General features: G+C 36.4%; 1 protein-coding gene across 7 annotated transcripts in view; it reads right to left on the reverse strand.

The window, feature by feature from the left end:
* The window catches only part of KLHL32 (kelch like family member 32), a 126,696-nt gene that overhangs the window by 23,328 nt on the left and 77,709 nt on the right, over positions 1–25,659 (reverse strand). For 6 of the 7 annotated variants that reach the window (XM_062571006.1, XM_062571005.1, XM_062571007.1 and 3 more), the window contains one exon: positions 14,321–14,536. In XM_062571006.1, coding sequence (XP_062426990.1) covers positions 14,321–14,536 — 216 coding nt within the window. Of the gene's footprint in view, positions 1–14,320; positions 14,537–25,659 lie in introns of those variants that run through there. The other variant, XM_062571013.1, reaches the window with a different exon arrangement.

A 25,659-nucleotide genomic window follows, 5' to 3' on the forward strand; every position in this document is an offset into this window, starting at 1 on the left:
TTCCTCTAGATACATTATGCCTTTGGGCTCCATTTGAGGGAAGGGAAAAAAGACAGAGAAAGTGACTGTGAAGGTCACAGAGTGAAAGAACTTCCTCAGGGCACAGAATAAATTAAATCCCAAGGAAAAAATAAAATGTGATTTCCAGAGTGCGAGGCACAAACTCAAAATGACAATGATTGACAGCCAAACTATATCCGTGCAATATCGAAGACTGCACGTTCTCATTTACCTCAGTGTAGCCAGCAAGCGCCCATTAAACATCCGTCTGATGCCCAAATTAACCTTCTTGGCAAACTGAAAGAGGCACAAACTATCATAATCAACCTTTCATTATCACAGCAGCCTCTAGTTAAAGGGTCAGAATAATTGTGCCATCAGAGCCCTGATTGTTTTCAATCAACAGACGACTGGAGTGACAGCTCAGTGATGGAGTAGTTTGATGAAACCGCACCAGGCCTAATCAGAGCAGATGAAAGGAAGGCATGATTGGTGCAAATGAACAGTCGTGCCTCTCTTTTTCATTTACAATCTGAAATTACTCTTAAATTTACAGGGTTTTTTCTCCCTTATGAGTACCTCTGAAAAAATGTTTGACTTATTATGAGTTCTGACAGTGCAGAGTTATAAAACACAGGTAGGGTTTTCAGCCGAGGCTTTAAGTGGGTATTCAGCATAATTTTAACAAATTCACTCTTGAAAAGCACAAAATGACTAAAGACTTCCAATGACCTAACCTTTCAGTGCTGTTTGATTAGCAGAACAATTTATCACAGCTCACATTCTTCATGATAAGATTAAAAAAAACGGGCAAGGATCTCTTGCAAATGTTTTCTCTTAGCCAATGTATTTATTGCATTATTGCTCTCCTGTTCTCTCTCTCTCACACAAATACACAGGAAAAAAATTAAAGAACAGTGCATTAGTAATCCTTTCCCTCCTCGAATGAATAATAGAATCCAAGCAGTGACTGTCTGGAGATGAAAGAAGAAACCAGTTACTGAGCTGCTGACAGCATCAATATTCGGCTTTCTGGTGGGTTGTTCATTCCCAAGTTCTAAGTGAGGTGAAGTGAACCCACTCCATTAGGTATCCGTTACCTTAGTCATCAGCACACAACCAGAGTGCTTTACAAATCAAAGGAAAACAATTTGGGCTCTGTTTTGGCAAAATCTGGAAAGAACGGAAGGTTTAAGCCTCCTGCAACTTCTCAGCTACAATCTACTTCTACTCCCGGCCTCACCCAACTCCAGCTATGTGGCTTCCCATCCTTGCAATGGCTTCTGTAAATAAATTCTCTCTGCACCTTTGATAGAAATAATTATTTCAAATGGAGAATTGTAGCTCTTTTCTTATGTGATCTTTGCTATCATCAGATGTTCTCTATTCTATCAGCCATCACTAAACATGTATCAGCATTTAGGTTAGCATAGGAAAACAAAAAGAAGTGGATAGAGAAGACTGATGCTACTAGTAAAGGACCTTTACATAATTCTATTTTCTGTAACTTTTCCTTACACTACAGAATGTAAGTTTTAATTCCTTGGAAGTTTAGGGTTGCAAGCACAACATCTGTCTGAGTGGAGAAACAAACTGCCCTAAGCTGAAGAGGCTGTGAGTAGGCCTGCACACCCTGGCTGACAGAGGGGCTGCCATTTTCACTTGTTGCTGATTTAGTTTAATTTATTGAAGTCTACTGTTGACGTAAGCAGGTTCACAGTAACAGATTCTCTGAAGAAAAGGAATTGCAAATGGATATTAAATCTTAAAACACACTAATTATCTACTGGTATCTTCAGGTTATTCCATATCCTTTCTCTGTAGGTTGCTTGCACCTTATTTTCAGCCAGCTTTGCCTACTGCCAAGGTACACTCAGCATATTAGACTACAGGCCTTTTTGAAAAATATACGTGCTTTTTCTTCGTAAAACAGAGAGTTTTACTGCCCTCAAATAGCATAAAGGCCCCAAAACCAGTTCCAGTAAGAAGGATCTATTAGTTCCAAGTCCTATAGAAAGGCAGCGTGACACTAAAAAGTGCCCACTCTGTCAGTGGCTTGGTAAGTACTTTCCCTCACTCCTTCCCTTTGACAATTCAGTTCTCCTTTCCTCCTGTTTCAAATACTGAAGTGCCCAACCTTTTCTAGGTATAAAGACACTGCTTACAATAAACATGTAGATCTAGTGAACTCCTGGGAAGACCCCAAGACATTCCCAAGCACATCTGACCTAACATGTCAACGGAGAAGGTAAGTAACAGCTTGGGAAATTGCCAGCAGGGGCTTTGTTTGATGGATGCAGCTGAGAAAAGACCTGGAATAAAGCTGTTTCTCCACACAAATAGCAACCAGATAGCAAAATCTCCTGTATCTGCATTTCCCCCCTTTGTGCCCCACACACTGGGATCACACCAACCATTCAAAGACATTCCCATTCTGCTATCTGTCACCAACTCCTTCCCATTCCTTCCCATGCTCACACAGGACTCCTACTTCAGCAGTGGCACTGGCTTGGTGTACAAGGAGGGGCCACACAAAGTGTATTCCCACAGACCCAGAGTTTCACAGACTGACAGTTTGGAGACAGAAGGCTCAGGTAAGAGAGAGAGGGAAGCCAAATATAAATTAGCTATGACTTCAGTAAATATGTGGCCCAAAAGGAAGATTAGAGAACCCCAAAGTTAATTAGATCTAGAGAGTGAGGGCACTTGTTAATATATCTCCCCCTGGCCTCTTAAGCATCTTTGCAGAAGCTGCAGTGGACCTTGCCAGAGTACTACTTCAGGAAGCCTTTGACTGCTAAATAAGAACTTCTATACCCTTTATTTGGGCGTTTTGTTGGTTTGGGATCTATGTAGATAGAAGAGGTGAAACTATTGCTTTCAGAAAAGCATCCCTTCATCTGTGAACCAGTCAGTTTTCAATAGGCAGAAATTTGATTTTGATCTTTCAGCACCGAGTAACATTCTGCAAGCTAAGCGGTTGGCCATAATCTTTCTAGCAACATGAATGATGCATTTCATGATACTATATTATGATTAAGGCAGAGGTACATAATGCAGCTATTTTAATAGCAAACATTTATCAAAATTAATGGTGTTAAAGTGAATCATAAGGTATTAAAAATATTTCTCAATTTTTCTCAAGTGCTGATAAGATCTGTCTTCTTAAAGCAGTTAAGCTGTAAAGCATCAGTTACCAATTGCCTGATTTCCTCGTAGGGCTGCTAGACAAATATATTGTCCTGTACAGTCCTCAAGAGGTACAAGAAGAACACATATGCTACATGACTTTGGCAGATCTCTTAGGCATATGTTAAAAGATTTGCTGGTTGCAATTTTCACAGGTGTATCTCCTCTCAAAAATTTTCAGTATTTTTTCCCTGCAACATTCTTGTGAGGAAGGGAGGAACTAATATCTCTATTTTGCAGATGAGAAACTGAAACAAGGCATATTCCTGCCCACCGACGAATTCTCCAGCAACTAAACCCAGGGCCATTCTCAATCCAGAGCTTTACCATGGGCTTCCTTCTCCCCCACAGCGCTGGCACAACACCACTGTCCTTCCCACAGGGCCATCATTTTACCACAAAGGTGTGAGAGAGAGACGGTGTTAGTTATGGAGAGGTTTCATTTTTTAGGGAAGTTCAAAGGATTTTTTGAAAGATAAAGGAAAAATTGTCAGCTTTATAATGATGACCAGTTAAGAAGAGCTAAGAATAAAAAGTACACTTTTCACAATCTTACTCATTTCTTTCGAACACTTTATCCAATGCATTTATTTTACTCTTTCTCATTGTTACTGGAAATGAGACTAGACAGAAGCCTATCTAGAAGACATTGACTAACCTCAATAAAAATACTTCAACTTTTCAGACCTACAATAAAATAACAATGTTCAAAAGTCAGCTTTATAAAAGGCTACTTTGCTGTACATTAATATACAATACTATATATGGTAATACATTGTATTGTATTAGCGTAAAGAGTTGTTATAATGGAAAAAATAAACTTTTCATCTAGTCAAGTAAAGTAAGGTACAGACAGAAGGTAAACTCTCAGCTGTTGTAAATTACCACAGCTCATGGAAGTATGCCATTTTACACCTTCTGGGGAATCTGAACTTCAAAATTATATAGCACTTTCCTTCCAAGTATCTCAAAGCAATTTATAAGCACTAAAACTAGAGCTTCCATGCGAAGCGTATACATTTCAACTACTTTCTAGTCATGGAAACTAAGAGGTAGAAAAATTAAGTGATATGACAGAAGACAGCGGTGGTATAACCGCTGTCTCCACGACCTGTGCGCAACTGAAAGAGTCTCTTTTCTCTGCAGCCAAAATCTCTTTTGTGCTCCATGCCCCAAAATAAAGCCTGGTGAGATGCACATACCTGACAAAATATGAAAAAATAGACCCTTAAATATGATCTGACAAAATATTTAAGATATTCTTTTGGCAGGAAAGCATATCTCTATACTGGCAATAAACATTGCATTCCTTAACCTTCTTGAAGCTGCAAAGACAGAACTACTCTATATTGTGCTGGCAGTAAAAAAAAATCAAGCGAAGTACACTCTTGTGCTCTTATATCTCAGTCTAATGGCTGGTGTTGTTTCCTTTATAACCATTTGGAGCTTATCTACAAAGGGTATCTACAAACATGCTTCTTGCGCCTCTGTCATTCTTCTGCTATGACACAAGGATGGAGCAAAGTCTCATGCAACCCACACGGCAATGACACTCCATATACAACTACATGTTTAAAATTTCTGTGAACTACTGAGTAGCCCCTGCTGCAGTACACTTTGCAGGCTACCCCACTGCGGACAACAATTCTATTTTCCTGTGCACTGCAATGACCATCAGACCTGGAAGTGTACACAAATAAATAGAATAAATGAGATGAGATTTATAACAGTGGAAAGGCTCTACTGACTGTTGCAAACAAAGCAACCTTTGTTTTAATAAGATGGTCAGAACAGAGTGTGGAGGGTGACAGTCTAGTCAGAGCACACAAAAGCAATAAAACCAAATCCAAAATTCAGCATCCAGAGCCAGGAACCTCATCTTTTCCTTTCAGACAGGTCCAGCCACAGAAAAGAATTAGAAACAACAAACAAGCTTTCCCACCATAAGCATTCCCCAGAAGCAGCCTAACAGGTTCCTAAAACCTACAGACCCTACTACACTTGCCTCTCTTTAATAACTGTATCCAATGGCAAGAAGCTCTGAGGTAGGAACTCCTTGCTGTGCATTTCCTAACTCACACAAAATGCTCAGGTTTAGCCTTGCCATCATTTGTCATGACGGTCAAAACAACTTTCCTAGATATTTTATCTCATTTGAGTAACTTGGTAAAAAGTTGCAGCGAGCAAAAGCTTACCTCTTCATAAACAGAGCTGTCTAACTAGGACTCTTCGCTGTGATTTGATTTTAGTTTAAGGAGAACAAAGTTTATGTGAGCATTAGACCAATTTAAATAATCACAGTCTCTCTTTTAGAAAGGAAGTGTGAGGACAGAGCCCATGGGAGACAGAGGAAGAGAAAACTCCCAGCAACTACCCTTTCAAAATCCAGATTTATTCATTTTTATTTTTGAAGAAACATTTAGGCTGACATCAAATGCACTGAAACCTTACACCGTCAAACTTAGCATTAAAATAAGTCGCTGGTACATAATTATAACTGGAAATGACAATCTTTTACCTTCCAATACATACTGTTTTGATAGCTATTCTTTTTTTTTTTTTTTTTTTTTTTCCTCCCTTGGAATACATAAAAAATGTACAGTGGTTCTCTATGGAGACAGGAATCTACTAGCTTTCATCAATAAAAATTGTTGGAGAACAAAAAAGGCACAAAACCAATAAATTCTATACAAATGAAATACAGTTCTGCAGAAATCAGTCCAAATTGTTCCTGAATGTAGAAGGACTACTATTCCTTTCTCCCCTGTCGTTACGGTAAAATTTTCTATAGAATTAATATGTAAACCCAACAAATCACATAAAATGTATAATTTTCTACAATACTCTTAACAACAGGTATATAGGATGTGTATATGATTAATAGGTGACACACAAGGCCCCACACAGAAATGTACATCAGAATATATACTCTTTGTTGGTTTACATATACATATGCTCTCAATATGCCACATTATTACAAAACCACCGAGGTCAATTTTTCCAAGTGCAATCATTAGGGGTATATGTGTGTGTGTGTATAAATATATATACGTACATATGTATACGTGTGTGTGTGTGTGTAAATAAATAAATACATATTTTTTACCAGTGATATCATCAGTACCTTCACTGGAGGAAGAATTCCGTTTCTGTTTTGCTTTTTACTATTTCAGTGAACCCTCCGATGACTGCAGTGTCAGTCTACCCTTCTGGGTTTCATACTCAAATACTGTCAGAGATTCTCCTATTTCCCCCTATCTACTTCACACCTGCAACTACCAGACATCAGGCATAGATGTTTATGCTATGCATTTAGTCTTTAATACCCACATGATGAGCTTCAGATTAATGCACGACTATTTTCAAATGATGAGTTTATTTTTCAAAATCAACTGATTGTCCTAAGAATATTATTTCTTTTTAGAAGTGACTTAGACACTAAAAGCCACATTTGCAAATGTATTTAAGTTCCCAAATGCATCTCATGCATTGGGAATGTTAGAGTTTAGCTATCACAAAATGAAAACAAACATCTGTTTATTGTTTAAACTGATTAAATTACATCTAAATTAAATGAAACAACTGCAACTGCTGAAGGGTAAATCTCACAAAAATCAGACCTATACAGTTTCACATGAACACTACAGTAGGCTCCTCTCTGAAGGGGCAATTCAAAAGCTTTTCAACAGATTCACAGTTCAAAGATTGTCATTCTTCCGTCCATCATCACTACCCCACACAGACGTCTAAATTAGGATCAAGTTAAGCTTGATTCCAGTAAGACTTCTTAAGATCTTTTTAACAAATATATTTGTTGTAAGCTCTCCCATGCTAGCTCGCTGGCATGAAGGGGTTCAAGGTGTCTGAGGACCCCTTTGTTGGGAAGCAATCATATACTCCCCAGCTCTGCAACTCACCTGCACAGCTGGAAATTGCCAAGTTCTCCCCTCCTACTCTGCATTATCGGGGAAGCAGTAACAGGTCAGGCCTCAGCAGTCATGCTGCACAGTACTGAGTCAGCAGGTCCAGACACACTGGCACAAATTTACTCTATATAAGTTTATATGATTAGTTTACGTACTAGTGGAAGCACTTAACTCCAGAATTTAGATCCTAAGTATCATATTGATGATAGTGTATAGGGGTTTAATTTAATTTTCTTTCTCAGTCTTCTTTTGTTCATAGTTACAAAGAGAGGTGATGCTTCTCGCAGCTCTCAAAAGCAAACACAATGAAATACGGAGATGGGCATCCTCAAAAGAACAAACTTCTAATTTTCTAGCAGTTTCAGCAAGATAAAATCCATCAGAAAAAATGTTTAAGAGCTTTATTAGGATTTCAAAAAAGTAGAGATTATTGCCATTTGTATCTCTCAATGGAAGATGTTAACTAAGACAGTAACAACTGCCTCATTTGAGCACCCATAATATCCATGGGTTTGGGACTTTATTTATACTTACATATTCTTTAATTTTTTTAAAAAGGAAGGAATATGTATTTCCAGTCATGTCTGGCTTTCACAATACTATGGCCAAAGCAGCTTTCTTTTATCTAACCATATACCTGTGTATGGTTAATATAATTATCCTTCTGTTAATCTTCTCTGACAGATCAGTGCCACAAAGAACATAACAGTCAACACAAAACCTACCATAATAGACTAATTCAAATGCAGAATACAGTACCACAGAAGGTGTCTTGCTGTGTGCACACCTTGGTGTCATCTCTGACTGTCTAAGCCAAAACATGTATCCACTGCTTAGCTGAAAAGTGACCTAAATTCCGGAGCCATGGGCACAGCAGCCTTCCTTAATATTGGTGTGATGCTCTACGCAGTTCTGAAGTTAATCAAGAATAAATTAGGTGGGGCAATGTTACTGTAGGACACTGAAGCAAAAGTAATGCCCTCCAGTAATTTCTTTATTGCTTGTAGCAGCAGCAGCAGCAGCAAAATAATCAAGCTTTCTGGAATTGACATGTATCAAAATGAAAATTGGAAGAACACACAGTAGCTTCTAACATAAACATATTTTTAACATAGACGATCCCTCTGTATGTTGCTAATGTTGATAAACAACAGTTACAATAAATCAGCGAATATTCAAGGAGTAACATGCAGAAACTTTGAAAACTTCAAAACAAGACTATATATACAACACAGAAGATTTTACCATAAATGACAAGATCTAAGCAAAGGCAGACAAAGGAGGGAGATGGCTGTCACACCCATCAGGCAAAGGGACAGCACAAACAGGCAATAGACATTTTCACTGTAAAGCAAGATACTAATATCATTACAAACGATGCAGAAATTATATCAGGAAAATTGTGTGTGACCTGAGAACATCAACAGAGAACAGTATGACATTCAGCTGCCTAAATCAACTGTACTCGGCATCTACCCTGCCTAGTCTCCAGCGACAGCTCCAAAAGCACGTACACTTCTTTATAGTCCTGTGCCACACCTGCCAGCTCAGCCTATATAACATGGATATCCTACCAAAAAAATGCTACAGATAGCTATGTTTACACTAATGAATTCCACCCAAATAGTACGGAGGGATTGTTCGGAATATTACCATTGCCCACATGCAATTCAGGTGAGAGAACCGGGTCAGGAGGGTTAGCCTTCAGAAAATGAAACCAACATCCTGCCACAGACTGTGTTTTCACACAAGTTTTACTTGAGAGTAACTGCGTACTCTTGCTTGGAGCTATCCATGACACACAGTGCAACGGCAGCAGATCCGGCACAGCGGATACCTCAGTTCATGAGTGGCGCTTTGGCACTTTTACACAGACGGTCCATGAAGAAAGTACTACAAAGGGGGTGAAAACCCACCAAAATACCCACAGGCAATATGGTGATTTTCTCATATATATTTCACCAGTTCACCTCTGCCTTGATATGCCTCAAACTCCTTTTTTCTCTCCTAGGCCTCTTGATGAGAGGCAGACAGCCATGTTTAGTGTGGTGGTTTGCTACTTAGGCTAAATACTCCCTACGGACAAGCATTAGACCACCAGACATAATTTCATTTACTGCCCACAAGAGCACTTAAGTTTATTTCTTTAACAGTGAAACACTAATATACTGATTAAACACAAAGCTGATTACTGAAAGGCTCTCCTTTACTTACTATTTTTAATGTTATTTGTTTTGCAGTAGAACTTAAGTTCACATTTAGTGAGACACTTAGTCCACATTTTGTCAAAATGTATATAAATCCCTAAGAAATATGATTTTTGCTCTCATATTAAAAATTGCTCTATAGAATGGAATGATTGGCAGCAAAAAAAAAAAAAAAAATCAAGTACCGCACTAATGGAATGGAAAGTTTGTACTGCTACATGACAACCTGCTTCCAGAAACCGCTGTTCTGTATGGGAAAATGTGGACATCATTAGTGAGATGGAGGATGTCTGTGGGCCTATCTGTGGCAGAGAACTGTTCCATCGTAACAGTCTGCTATATAATGTGTACACAGCAAGATTTCCAGTTGCGCTGAACTCCATGGGATTTCTGGTGGAGAATCTATTTAGCCCTCCACAACTGTCACAAGGAAATTCAAATGGACCAGAACTGCATGAAAAGACAGTTAAAAATACGGTCCTTTATTCTTCCTTAGAAGAGGACAAACAGGACCACAACAAGAAAACTAGATTTATACATTTGTTATTTTTATAAAACAGATGCTAACCAACTCATACAGACCTGTGACACTATAGTCTTCCTCTCACTTATTTTTCTATCTATTCAACCATAAACACTTCTCTAATTTAGAGATCAAAGACTGATTTTGCATTTTATGTTCATAGTAAAAAAAGGAAAAACTAGTACTGCACTTTCAGATGTGGAATGTCATTGCACACATAAGTTCATGTTACCATACCAAAGCAAGTTAACAGGACTGGAGTGTCTTCAGTGGCCACCCTTGGAAAAGGTAAAGCACAGCTACATGCTTTCCAGCTGTATAAACTACTCAAGGAGTATTATCTATCAGTTTTTCCTAGATTACTTATCAGCTGATGCCAAGAAACTGGCGTGAGTGGCAAAGTAAAAATCAACAAAAAATTCTTAATGTTAACTTGAGAAGTATTGGCAAACACTAAGACTGATCTACTCTTAATGTTAACCATTTAAAAAATATATATCCTCTAAGAATCTACTTTGTCAGTAGCAGGGGAGGAAGAAACTAATCTACATTCATCTCATGTTATTAGACCAAAAATCTAATGTGATTCAGAGTTCGTGCTGGATCAAGTGCAATATTTATTACAGCATCATTTGACCAATGTACTGCTGGGGACAGAATGATCCAGCACATATTTCTATCTGTTAGTATGATCCTTGAATAGTGAACTTTTAAGCCTCTTGACATTAGTTTTTAATAATGTATATGATTGAGGTATAACCATATTGCAACTACAGCTAATATTAGTTTATTATTTAAATCTTTAGCCTGCTTTCTCCTTGCTAAGGTTCCAAAAAGAAGCCCTCTACTGCTAGATTTCTCTAATAGCATGCTCGGTTATACAAGGTTGGTTACCTTTTCAATTATCAAGGGAAAGAATTAATCTGCTTTCTTAAAGCAGAGCTAATGAGCCTTTTTAGTAAAGGCCAATTATGAAAAGATTCACTTTTCACCTCATGAAAAGCTAGACATTTATGTCCTGATTGTAACCATTTCTTGTGAATAAAATATGCTACACAGCTCAGACACAAACATATGACAAAGAATAAAAGTGTCAAAGAACAATTTTCTTTTTTTTAACTTGTTTTTTTTTTAATCCTTTCTTCTATGTCACTATCTTAAGTTTACTCACATTTTAGTGCAGCTGACAAGCCATAAATTTCATACGGTCACAAACTACTAATAATCGCACATGCTAATCAAATGTAATAATCAATATGAAAAAATGCTGTGCCACATATAATCTTCGTTACTGGCTTAGCCTACCTAAAAATCTCCAATGACTGAAGATAGCAAGCCGCTCCTATTTCTCAGCCTGTGGAGGTTTTATGGGGTGGACTGATTGCTTGTTTTAAGAAATATGCATTTATATTGCTTGTCTACTGCATCTCCATAAATAATTAGCCTACAATAGGCCAGAGTTTCATAAGATTTTAAAAGGTAGAAAGAGGAATGAAATACTTAGCTTGTCCACTTTAACCTCGTTTTAACTTTTCTTTCTGAAAGAATCAAGAGGAATTACTACATTATGATAAATTAATTCACATACTAATTTATCGACATTAATATTACTGATTAACTTCCTCAAACTTGTTTTGTTCAAGGGTTTATTTCACCATATTCACTGAAGTTGGGCAATTCCTAATTAGTAGTCGAATAAAAATCCGAAATGGGCTGAGTATGAGCTGCAGTCACTTCATTTCAAATCACATTCAAGCATGGCTCTGTGTACAGTCTTTGATGTGCTAAAATAACTGCCTTAATCTTTACGCGCATTAGGCTTGAATCACCAGTGGATACTGGGAATTTAGAGAGAATAACTGTGTTTTGCAGAGAGTGGCATCCTTTCCAGAGGTTCTTTGAGTGAAGCTTTAATTTCTGCTTAGGGCTTCATGGGAGCCCCATCAGGTGCCTTGACTCCTTGGGGACATGTTGAATTCATATTGCCACAACATTCATGCATGTGTGTGTGCAGAAGGCCACGCTAGTCACAGGTTAAGACATACAAATCAAATGGTAGCATCCCCCATCTCAGCTTTTCTATTATCTGACCCACTTTGTGCCAATTTCCTCTTGCTTTCCCAACACCTCTTGCTTTGCTGTTCTTCTTTAAAACATGGGATGGGGATTTGTCAAAGTCAATGAGCACTTTATTACAGTGAGAGTGCTCAGTAATGAACAATTCAGCAATTTAATGAGATTCTGTAGATCTGTCTCCAGCCTGTCCATCAAGTTTCACTTCCATAAAGTACCCTGACACTAATCCTCTGGCATACTCAATCTTCACCCTGGGCTGAATATTAGATTCTTCCATGGTATATTGCATTAGCACTATACCCTTAGCAAAAATGATGAACTTAACTACACTTGAGGCAATATAGCTGGTCTGATTTGATTTTCTTCTATTAGATTGACTATGAAGGAATTACTTATTTGCTAAGATAAAGCAAAAACAGTTTCTTATTGCCTTCTGAATGCCTAAATCGGTAAATATTTGTGTGTCTTTTAATTCATTCTGGGGACCTGGAATATTTATAAATATTTATTTATTTATTTGCGCTTCTACAGAATGAATTAAGACACACATACTGCCTGCAGCAGTAAAATAGTTTAAGAAATTCTTCATAACTGCATTAGTAACCTTTAGAGAGGCAATTATGATAACACTTAAATGGACAGTGTGGAGTTTGTTGTCACTCAAAAAGCAGCATAATACCTAAAAGTATCTCTCCCCAGTACAACCCTGCAACAGTAACATAAGCTTTGTCATACTTGCTTCATGAAGTGTTCATTTACTGAAGTGCAGACAATTAAGAAAATTATTTCTGAGTTACTCCCACAAGACAGGGCAATGCCACAAGATTTAAAAACTCCCATTTCCCAAACTTTATTTCAGCAAGTTGAATAGAGCGTACTATCCTGCATTTGCTTGTCCGCTAATGAGCTGGCATTAAATAAATCTTGTACGGCTTTTTGCAGTAACTTCTCTAGCAAACGTATTTCCAAGCACATAGATAGGAGATTTCACTGCATCTGCACAGAACTGATCATATAAACAACCTGGCAAGTCAGCTATGGTCCATATACAATCTTATACATCAAAACCTGCTTTGCTGATCAAGGCAATATGGGCTAGGACTCCAGTATCCTGCTTTAAGAAAAAAGCCCAACAACAACAACAACAAAAACCACTACAGGTACGGTGCTGCAGGTTCTCTCACACAGACCAGGAGGAGTCCAACTTCAGTATTACTATCTGCAGAAAATATCACCTTCACAAAGACTTCAAAATGTTAGCCTCAAAGTTTGGAAACAAATACGTCAGTCATCAGACTGACATACGTAACATCTGCAAATTGCCATTATTGTAGTTTGAAGAGCTTAAGCTATTTCGTTCCTATATGATGTTCATTCACAGAACACAGTGCCCTATAGATGATTGTACATTTTATACTTTGAGAAAACGACGGCAGACAGAAGTAATGATTTGCTTAAAATAATCCAAAAGATAAGTAGATAAATAACAGGGTTTTAATATAAATCAATCTTTTGAATCTCAGGTCCCTCTGCTGAACCAAGATATCCCACCTTCTAAAAGAAAAAACAGATTTCTTTAAAGTAAATTAACCTCTACCTCGAAAAAACCCAAACTACTCTTCTTCCATAAAACATGACAGAAAAAAAGAAAACAAAAAGGAATGCTTGGGTAACACATTATCAAGATTTACTTCCACTATATCATGTTTTTCTGTGCCTCTCTTTACAGACTATATGTTTTTTTGGCACTGGGATATTTTTTCCATCATAAAGCATACTTTACTCTTGTTAATATTCTACATCTGTCAACCTACGGTCCTTTTCTACAACCATCTTTTTTTTAGTAGAAGATTGCCACCTCCAGCTTTTTGCCACAGCTCTTGTACTGATGCATACTACCTCCACTCATCTCTTGGCAGAGCAGTCTGTGTGACAACTCTGTATTTCGCTTCAGGCAAAGTTAGTCGCAGTAGCCTATACAATTTCAATGACTAACTGAAATTAATACAAACTAGTTTTGTCTGAGGTGAATGGAAGACATCGCAGAGGCAGGTCTGTCACCAGACTGGTGGGGATAGCCTTGCTCCATACAAAAGCAATGATAATCAAGTTGCATGTTGCCATGTATTCTTACCAGCAAAGTTAGATCTGTAAGAAAGTATCTCACCACACCTGCATCACACAAATTAAGCAATAAAAAGTCCTATTTCAAATAAACTAATAACATTAACACAATATAGCATTTTAAAAAGTTTAATTAAAAAAAATCTCGATTTTTACTCAAATTTTTTGCTCGAGTTCTCAGTCTCTCTAAAGATTGCTCCAGGTTCCAAACCAACAGAGTACTCTTATGGTTTACAGAGTATTATACATTTTGCTTGTTTTGCTAATTTCCTTACCTGCCAGATTTGTTCTTCACTGAGTGAAGTGAGTCTATCACTTTTTAAAACCTCTCGGAGGAGACAGTAAGGGAGTGCCAAGACTTCTTCAGGATGACTCTTCAACAACTCGGACAGGTGTTTTACTAAGAAGTCAACCACTGCATTCTCCAATAAAGTGAGGTTGAAGAGGTCTGCAAGCTTATACAGGTCCAAATAATTAAAACTATTTAGTTCCTAGATGGATGAAGCAAATAAAATATGTTTCAGAAAAAAACAAAACAAAACAAAACAAAACAGTACAGAAAACCCCAGAGGTTTCAGATAATGAAAAAAGGTTACTCTTTTGGAAGCTAGGAAGAAAGAAGGTAAATAACTTCAAATTAACATAGTCTCATTCAAAATGTATGTGCAAATGCTCTCACTGCATATGCAAATATACATGAGAGTACTCATTTGTACTGCAACAGCTAAAATTATATATGTATGCAACATCAATAAAAAATATGTAGTAGTACACAAAATAATAAAACTAGTATGACTTAGTGTATGACAAGAGCTCAAAAAGTGAATTAAAAAAATATTTGTTAATTACAACGGTTTGTTCCAAGCAATTGTTTGTTCATTATTTATTATTTTGATTGAGCTAGAGCACCTGCGTAGCATTAACTTTTAGCTCCACTAAAACCTCAAAACATTTATGACATGCACAACTACATTTTTTATACAAATTTATCTTCAATGAACAAAAAAAATAACATTTTTTTCCTTCTCTGGCAGCAACCTGTAGATGATATTGGCCTCAGTCTTTCTGCCTTTTCTTCTACCAGCAGAAAAATCTAGAGACAAAAGCTGCACTAACTCAGGGCAAGGAGTTTTTTTCCGTGCAAACAACTGATATCCTACATTAACGAGCCAACTTTTTCTACTTGGCGTTCTTTGTTAATTAGTGTCTGGACAGCTAACTACTGCTTGCCATTCTAGATGATGCACTCTTCAGGGGACAGAGCATGAATTCATCCATAATAGACAAAAGGACCTAGTACATTTGGGAAATAAGCAAGTTAGTGTGTTCTCTCTGTTCTTGCTGAAGGCTCACACATCTTTTTTCCCCCCATCTCCTCCCCTCCACAAGCTTGGTTTTCATCTCCCGAATTACTGCATCGCTCCCTATCAGCAGCCACCTTCTTGACCAGTTCCATGTGTGAAAATGACAGGAACTGTTGTCAGTTTCACTTTGCTGGTTAGTTAACATAGGGACTAGAGCAGAAAAGAGAAACAGACTAAATTAAGTCAATTTCGCTTTCGCTGCTCTGCTGGATGGAATGGCAGCACCAAACGAAACTGACAAGAAATCTTGTAAATGTCAAACGAGCTGCAAGGCTGGCAGATAGAGCAGAGCAACAGGGAAGCCGGGAAAGTGAGAAGAGGGGTTTTTTGGAATGTTTTATGGACTACATCTCGAACGCGTGAATTGGGTGGCTGTCCCAATGACTCTGGAGCTGTTTATGCATATGCAATGGAGAGTGGAGGAATACAATTTTTTTCTCCTTTTTAGAATAGTCAGTACTGCAGGAAATTGAAACAAATTCTTTTGGAGGCTCCTATTTGTTAAATAGCCTCCCACTCTAACTGCCCGCCTTCATTGACAGTGTTGTATGTTAAAGATAAATTCTATTCATTATCTACTTAAGCTGCTTCATAGGAACCTCATATTGTTTTCCTGGAAGAAAAGGTACAAGTTGCTTGTGTCGCTGAATAAGCACTATCAGCCATCATCCCAAGAGTCACAGAAATTATAAGCAGTTCTAGTGTGCCACTTCCTCTTCACAGTGAAATAGAGGAGGTAAAGACAAATCCTCCCAACTGCAGAGAGAAAGAAAAAAATAATGGATTTTAAATTAGAAGTATCTGCTGTGTGCCTTGTTCTTTGAAGTAGTATCTGCCGATCACAGATGGTACCTCAAAACACCACTTTTGTAATGGCCAAGCAGTTGTGGCACAATGCAAAGGAGTATAATCCAAGTAAGCATCACAGCATTTAAAAACAATATTTTACTGTCACTGGTTTGGAAGACTTTTTTTTTTTTTTTTTTTTTTTTTTTTTTTTTAATAATAAACTGAATGAATGCCAAACATCCAAGGAAAAAAAGTGAAAAGAATTCAGTGTATTTTTATTGAACTTTTTTGTAGTCAATAGCTGTAGCTGGGAAGAATAACAAAAATAAAGAAATAATCAAGAATTGTGATTTGAAGATCAACTTTCCAACTAAAATACAAGTTTGATCAAACCCCATTGTGAGTCAATGGAGAAGGATGGAGGAATTTTGGTGGTCTTCAGAAGAGGGCATTACTGGAGCAGGCATAATAAAATATTTGCTCATTAGACAGCAAGAGTAATGTGACACACAAATGCAGTTTTCTCCTGAAAACAAACTTCAAATCTTCACTGAAATCTAAAAGACACTACAGAGACTTCATTTTTAGTTGAATATTTTTGGTCCATCTCCCAAACTCCCCTATTCCCTCAAACTAACACCAGTTGAAGTTTGGCTGAAAAATTTTATACAGTTGAAAAGGCTGAGGATACTTATGGATAAATAAATAAATGTCTATCAGTTGTTTATTTACAATGTAATTTATTTATATTTATGTGTTCATTTACTTATTTCAGGTGTTTATTATACGTGTCTATTTATTATGGGGGTTATTTATCTATTTTTATTGCTAGATTTCAGCAGATGTTTGAGGTTTTCTTCGACACGACGTCTTAGTGACTTGCCACTACTTTGGTTTACTGCTTGATGCATATTGCAAGTTTATCTCCTTAAAACTGGTCTAGGTCTGCAATCAGAAACTCATGTGTTTCTCTAAGGTTGATCTATAGGTCTGTATTTCACAGCCAAAGTACTGCATTAGCTTTTTCAAATGAAAATTATCAGATTATTATACTAATATTCCAATCAAAATTATACAGCAGTATACATTACTGTCTCTGTGGTGATACTAGAGGGCAAAAACATCATGCTGAGATTGCAAGATGTATATAGTTGATCAGATAACCCAGCTCTCAATATTTGGCAAGACTTCCAGAAATAGACTACAGCGCAGTATGTAAGCTAGTTGCAAAAAAATGTACTTTAGCTTCTGTCATTAAAAAAAGAAAGCAACAGAGCAATCATTATCAACTCGGTCTGATTTATTTTCTCTGAATAGATTTTCCAGCTGAACTCTTAAATGAATTAAAACTTTCTGTTAAATAAATGAAACTGTTACTCTTTCAATTCAGCTGTGGGCATGGATAAGAGTTCTGGCCATCTCTGCTTTCCATGAATTTTATTAGATGGTGTTAAAGGAGCAGTTACAGAAACAGTTGGCCAAATGATTTATCAGGGTCTGCTTCAAAAATGAAGAGGTATATCTGATCCTACGCATTCTATTTACTCTACGTTTTTCCACCTCTTTCAATAGTTAAGTGAATCTACTGTTCTACATTACTGGTCTTGTGTTTCAGTAACAGCAGCCTTTTGGTACCAAAACAATTTAACCACAAGCTGACATTTAAAATCCTCATAAATCAGTTTTCCAAACAAACTTGGAAAGATGACAATATTAAATGCTTAAAATAAGTGATGTGGGCATTGTCTATACTTTAATAGAGAGATATATTTTAATATAGAGAAAAGATAAATTTTCAAACATGATTTTTTTTTAATATATAAACACTGTATTTAAAATACTTCCAAATTCATCTTTGTTTGTATTTTTAAGAATAATTACACTGCACAAGCCACAGAAAAAGGATACAAATAACAGATTGATAAATTAGAGTTAATCACAACCAAGTACACAGCAGACTACAATATACCTCTATTCCTGTGCTCTGCGTTATAAATAGCAGAAAAAGCACAAGGAGAACTAAGGGGAAAGAATGCATTTCTTTATGACCTTATTTGAAAGATAAACTCCTTGGGGAAATACAATTTATTCAGATTATCAAGACCCTGCTGTGCAAATCTACAGTCTGGGAGCACACTACAGAGATCAAAAAATATTTACTTTATTCTGTTGGGTATAAAAGCTTTTAATGAATGCATAATTAAGACTGAAAAAGTATATACAGCTTTAGAAATTCCATTGCTGAGCCAAGCCATTAATATCCAAAGTATCATACCCAGTTGCAACTCCACCTGCTTCCTATTTAGATTATAGCACTGTTATAAATCAGGGTATTACACGACTAGCCCTACCAGTGTAAAAGAGAAGGGTTGCATTGTGTCACCGCCTCCCCCTTTTCTACAAGGCAGTCAACCTCTTTACAGCAGGGACTTGTTTATTCAAAATTCTTAAACAGCATCCAGTACAACAGGGTCTTGACTCTAAATCCTCTAGGTTCTCTGCTGTGTTAAATACAGTAAACCAGCTGAACCTTTCAGAACAGAATCTTGGCATAAATCACCACAAAGAGATTCTAAATAGCTAAGGATTGTTAACAAAACAAAAAATTGCAGCAGAAAAATACATTTATATGACAATAAAAGGGATCAACTAAGTTTAAAGAGAAGGTAAATCCAGGTCTGTCACTACTAATTCTTTTTTTTTCCCATACCAATAAAGGCTCCAAATGTGGAATGCCCCACTCATTTACCCAAGAACCAACAAACTACCTATATACAGATCACAGGGCAACAGGTGTGCTTAATTCATACTAATTATACGCTTAAATACTTCAAAAAACATATTTTAGGTCTTATCTGGAAACTTCTTCCCACTAAACATCAAAGCCATCCAGCTGAACCACGAAAGACATTTTTTGCTGAAGCAGGGTCACAGCGAGACAGCTGGACCAGAATTTCTCATTCTATAAAATAGTGTTTATGTTCATTACAAGATCTCTATGGAGTGTAGACGAATTTATTGGTACAGTTAAGGATAACTTTTTAATTGACCCATTTTATAAAATCAGTCTTTCTGGTAGATCACCACTTTCCCAGTATATTCTTAAAAAATTAATATGTGAAAAGATATTTTGCATCCTTACTGTTATTCTAAAGTAGGTCTGTGTCTGGTCTAAATACAAGAACAACAATATCAAAAAGATTCAAGCCTATTATTTCCCCTCTTCCTTGTGACAATTTATTTCCCTTCTTACTTAGTGGTTACCTATATCTGCTTAGTTTTCAGTTTCAATCCTGCTGACTGGTGCTATTGAGCACGCTCTTCGAAGCCATGAGGGTGGCCTGCGACCTTCACAAGGAGAGTAGAAGGCCTTGACATTCTCAAATTAGCTCATGTGATGAAACATACATTTGATCTTTAAAAAAAATTTTTTTTGAAACATACCATATACAGATATTCAAAATTGAAATAAACAGAAACATTTTTTAGAGTCTCACCCTTCCTCTGGTCTTTTAATACCATTTTAGACCGTAAGAACCCAAAACATACGTCACATTTACAATTTATGTCAACTGTGGGGGGCTGTCCTTTCTTCAGGTACGTTATGAGGGATGATATAATCTTTCATTCTTCTAGCAGAAATCACAAACTATTGATACATAGACTTTAAGAGTGTTTTCATTACTTCACATCTCTGTTAACTCTTCAGCAAGCCTACGGTGATAAAAGCAAGCTGAAAACTATTTGGCTAATCTGTTGACCACCATCAATCTCATATGCTGACTTTCTGTTATTCTTCTGTTGTTGATAATATTGTCAAATCCAGAAAGAGCAAGTTTTGTCCTTTAGAACCCCAGCAAAGTTCACAGAAGCTGCAATTAGAAAAATATCTACCATCGGCAAGAGAAATCTAGAAAAACAGAACTGTGCAATACTATTTCTTTAAATTATTTTGTAGAGTTTAATGATAGTTTAAGTCACGAGAATACCGCAAGCCGATTCCTCTACAATACTGGACAAGCTCAGTCTTAGTCATAAATCTGGAAAGATCCGTCATAAAACTAGTTCAAAGTATTGCTCCCAACTACTACCACCAGAAGGCTCATCTGATTTTGAGACTCTTTCTTCTAATTTCGAGCTTAATTTACTCAGACAGTTTATACACATTTGTTCCTGTGCCAAAATTATCTTTTAGTTTTAACAACTCTCTTTCTCCCTGGTGTTTATTCCCTTGATATATTTACAGAAAGCAATCATATTCCTCCTCAGCCCTCATTTTGCCAGACTAAACAAGTCAAGCTCTTTTAATCTCTTCACATAAAACAGGCCTTCCTGATCATCCTAGCTGCCTTGTTCTGCACCTATTTTTAAGTCACTAGTTTGACTTAATTTTTACTTCTGCATGGGCAAACTCTTAAAAATACTTCTCATGACGTTTCAGTATTATCTTGTACATTGCTATTAATATTTTCTTAGCTTTATAAATTATCTTACATGAAATATCCAAGGTTCAAATTGCCTTTTTCTTGATGGTATCACATTAGTAGCTCAAAGTCATCCTATGATTTAATACATGAAAACTCTGTAAACTTGTTCCTCACGTGAGACACAAGTAACTGCCTTTCTGTCTACCAGGCAGGACAGAAATAATATGACATGTTACAAATGGGAATTGAATATGATCAGCTGAAATGCAGTAGATTCTACTGAGGATGCTCACAAATGATTTTCCAATCCTTATTCCATTTCTTTCTATATTTGAGTAATGATCTGGCAACTGTCCTGGTACATAGTGATTGTTTACTGGAAAAAAAAAATATTTTCAGTAACTTTTTAAGATTTGTTTCAAAAATCAGCAAGGAAACCCCCTTACTGTTCTGAAAAATAAAATAATATTTAAATCAACACTAACTACATACATCTAATATGCAGGTAGGCTAAAATATAATTTTCATTCTTAACTCCAGTCTCCACTACTATGAAAAGAATCAGCATTATATTAGATCTGTTAGTATTGTTAAGGTTCCTGACACTTTCTCTTTCCAACACCCTTTTTTCAGTCACTTACTACTTTGCCAAAATTTAATACTTTAAAGTTGAAGTTTCTCAGCCTCAAGATGAGCCTCTTTAAAATCTCCTGAAAACATTTCAAAAAAGTACATTATGCATTATTAAGAGTGAGTAAAAAAAATTTGCTTTTCCACATTAAAAATATTCCAAACGGAAATAACTGGTAGGAGCTGCTGTCACTGCAAAAATCTTCCACAGTTGACTGCAGTTATAAGCCTCTGAAAAAGCAGAATACTTTGCATATGCTTAAAAAAGACTTGTTTGAACTTAGTAGCTTAAGTTTCCTTCATTGCATCTTCATTGTCCACAGTCTATGCCACAACTAAGCAAGATCCTGCCTGCATTGCTGTCCACTGTGGACTGTATCACAATAACAAAAACTGAAGGCTGAAAGACTTTTTCTCTCCTGTATTGATGATCCTCTTTGGAATCCAGGCAGAAGGGAAGTCACTATCACGTTTAAGTGCAGAAGCATAAACAAAATCCAAACCAGAGGAAAGAAATGAGAACACATTCAGACAAGGAGTCAAGAGATAACAAATGAAAGACAGTGATGGAACCTAGCAAGAGGGTTAAGTTTTATTTAAATTATAATCTAGAAAAGAAACAGTTGGATGACGAAGCCTCAAATTGCTTTGAATAAGCATAAATGAATAATGAGGGAAACAGATAATAGCAGGGTAGTTACTAACTCAAAAAGGAAGTCAATGTTATGATGTTGCTTTAAAGAATATATTCTCAAATTACATACTAATGTTGATAGTCTAGGTTTAAATAAGAACAGTTTGAGATACGATTCACAACTTTCTTTTTTTCGGAACCTTTTAATGAGATTTTATTTCTGGAGCATATGACATCTGTTTGCTCTGTAATAAACTCAATGAGAGACCACTGTACTTAAAGATCTGTCTCTGCTCCAGAACCCCAGACATCTGCCTTACGCTTAAGGATTACAAAGGTAATAAACTGATCTAAAGATGGAGAACTGTAGTTAGGGGACCAGAGAATCACCAGAGAATGAAACAAATTATCTAGAATGTGTAAAAGGATTGGTTAGTTCACATAGGTAACTTCAATCTCTGGAATATCTGCTAAGCACCTCACAAAGCAGCAAAATTTTTTCAGGTCTTTTTAAGGCAGTATGTGATACTCTAGACACAAGGACTGAATCCAGCATAAGGTAACTCAATATTGAACATCATTTTGATAGTCAAAGCCAAGTCAGGACAAATTTAACACACACTATTAGAGAAAGTTGAACATTACAATATCTTATAAAATATTCTAAAATGATCACTACAAAGAAATCACACACAAACTCAAGATGATCCTCTTGCTGGTCACTTAAATGGAGATGTAGAAGTATGAATAGAACAGTACAAACTCAGCATGTAAGTGTGGAAAAAGGTGAAATAAACGTAATGAATTTCAGGACAACATGGGGCTATAGTTCATTTACAAAAACAAATGATCAAGTTGCAGACAGCGACACAGAAAAGGCAGAAAAATTCCAGTTATGTCTGTACTACTTTTAGAATGAAAAGTCTACCCCATATAAGCTGCTGCTGTTTGAACAAAAAGTTTTCTATTTTCAACTAAGGGAGATATGACCAGAAACTACATACCTTAATATCACTACCATGGATGGTACAATAAAGAATTCTAAGGGAACTAGCTAAGAAGAATCCATCATTAACACTGAACAAGCTTTGGAAAAAATGGGGAAACTATACAGGACTTCAGATCATGCTAGTGAACTACAGATTAATTATCCTAACTTGTAATGCACGCAATGAATTTGGGAGTTTATTTACAAACAGAGGTGAAAAAAAGAGTGAGATTATCAGGATTATCAGATGTTGGAAAATAACATCTATTACCCCTGCAGAACAACCATGGTTCATTTTATCAACTGCACTGATAAAACATACTTAGTTCTCACAGATAACCAGTTAAGATTTTTATTTTTTCATTACATGAAATATATCTCAGAGGATGCATCCTAGATGGATCAGATTTGTTCAGTGACAGATCTCAAAATGAAGTTATTAACAGTAAGTTATCAAGCAGCATGACTTTTTCCAGTGAGGTCCTCAAGGGATTGATTCTTGGTCCAATAATGTTAACAGTTTTATCAAACTAGACAGTGTTAAGTTCTGCTAGTAGAGCTTGCAGGAGACTCTGCAGTGGGGTAACAAATAAGAATGACAGAATAAGAGAATATTGTCTGGCTTTCCTGGCAAAATGATCACATTCAAACAAAATACCTCTGAGAACCAGTAACATAGCTGATGCAGAAAATATAATAAGCTCTATTTAGACTCTGAGAGGCTATCAGGAGGGACTAAGAAGCTGTCATAAGTAATTACATGAGTACTCAGAACAGTGCTGTGGCAAAAACAGGCTCATGTCATAAAATACACATTAAGTATTGTCCAATTAAAGTAAAGAATATTCTTGGAGCTTCATATAGCATTTTTAAGACTACTGCTCAAATACTGGTCCCAGTTCTGAAGTCCACAGCTCACGAATATGAAAATACCATAGGCCAGAAAGAGAGTCTTGTAAGATTTAAGGTGCTCAACTTAGCTTTTTAGAGAAAAACTGATGTAGGATTTGATCTTGGGCAAAGATATTTATAAAACTGAGGGAATACACAAAAGCATGAAATATCTGACGCTTGCAGAGAGACAATCAGCAGAGCTGCTAGCTGGAAGTTAGTGTTATGCAAATTCAACTAAGAAAGATGTAATTTCTCCATATAATATGTTGAAATTGTTTGTGGAGAAGGAGAACTGGGAAGAGACATTATCATTATTCAGGGGACTCCTAAATGTTATAATCTGAAAGATCAAATTTTCAGAAAACCATTTCTGACTTGTGGATGTAGGATCAAAATTTCCCTGGTCACTGGCCTGAAAGTATGAGACTTTTTGCATTGCCTTCACATGCTTATAAACATGTTGCAACTCTGCATTAAGAAAACAGTTACAAGAAAATAAGGTTTTTGCCAATTGTCTGTACAGGTGAAGGAGGGATTATTTCCCTTGATGTATAACTTGACCTCTAAGAAAATAAGGTTCCATATTCCTCTGAATAATGAGACTTGTTGCAGTTGCAAAAAGACATAAGGATACTCAGCTCTTAAAAGAATCTGATAATCAGCATATAAATGATAAAAAAGAAACATTAAAGAGGTTGCAAAATATACTTAATTTGGTAAATTATTACTTTTTGGGGTACCTTCATGCTCCTGCAAGATCTGAGCACCTCAAAAATCAAATAGATTTTGTGCTCACAACAGCAAACCAAGGCAAATTTACATTTTACAGAGAAAAAAGTGGGGCTGAAGAAAGATTGACAAACTTGCCCATAATGAAGAAATATGAACATTCAGATATGAAAACAGAACCTCAATTGCCTGGAACCCATTCCAATGCTCTAGTCAGTATGTGTGTATATATATATATATATATATATATATATATATATATATATTATCCAATTGTAACACAGTTTTAAATTATTTATGCAGTTTAGTATATCAGCAAAATGTCTGTAACATGTTTTGTTAAAGCAATATGTCTCAGTGATATAAAAAGTCTCTACAACATTCTGTCCTTAAATTTATGCAGTAAAAAGAACATACCTCTTTTGCACATGACTAGGAGCTGTGCTGATTAGTAGGTTTACTACATAATAATCAGAACTGATTTCACTGGATGTAAACAGGACGAAAAGAGATAGTACTCCACATATATGTGAAAAAGGAGGAAAACATGAAAAAATTATGGAAGCACCACTAGCTAAAATAGAAAAGAACTTGGTATGCTTTAATAGAATCATTTTTTTAAATTCATTTTACTTAAACCACTAGTTATCTGGGATTTACACATCACTCTCATGGTCAAAAAGTATTATAAATCTGACTTTCCAAAGCAGGAAGTTTAGAGAGAGCAAAGCCTAAATGTAAAAAATGTACATTGAATTAACGTCTAGCTTGACAGATTCTACATCTGACCTTCATTAGTGATGAACAAGTCACAAGTGCTACCAAAATTAACACATGTGAATGTTTACACTGCTGAAGATGCTAAGCACCAGGACAACATTATCTTTCAAAGATCAAGACCATTTTGCTAATTTAGTTTCCAGGTGTTCTTAAGAATAAGAAAATACTACCCCCCTCCTCCTACGCCCACATACCCCATCCCCATCTACCTCAAACAGATTATGGTCAGAATTCCTTGCTTTACCACCAATGCTTCTTTTCCCCAGAAGTACAGAAGAGAAAAATATTTCCTCAAACTATTATATATGTAAGACAAATGAATCAAATGGCCAATTTATTATTGGCTTAAAGACTCCACCTTGAAGCCACCACATTCAGG

Source organism: Rhea pennata, chromosome 3, assembly GCF_028389875.1.
Source record: "Rhea pennata isolate bPtePen1 chromosome 3, bPtePen1.pri, whole genome shotgun sequence".
Lineage (NCBI taxonomy): Eukaryota > Metazoa > Chordata > Aves > Rheiformes > Rheidae > Rhea > Rhea pennata.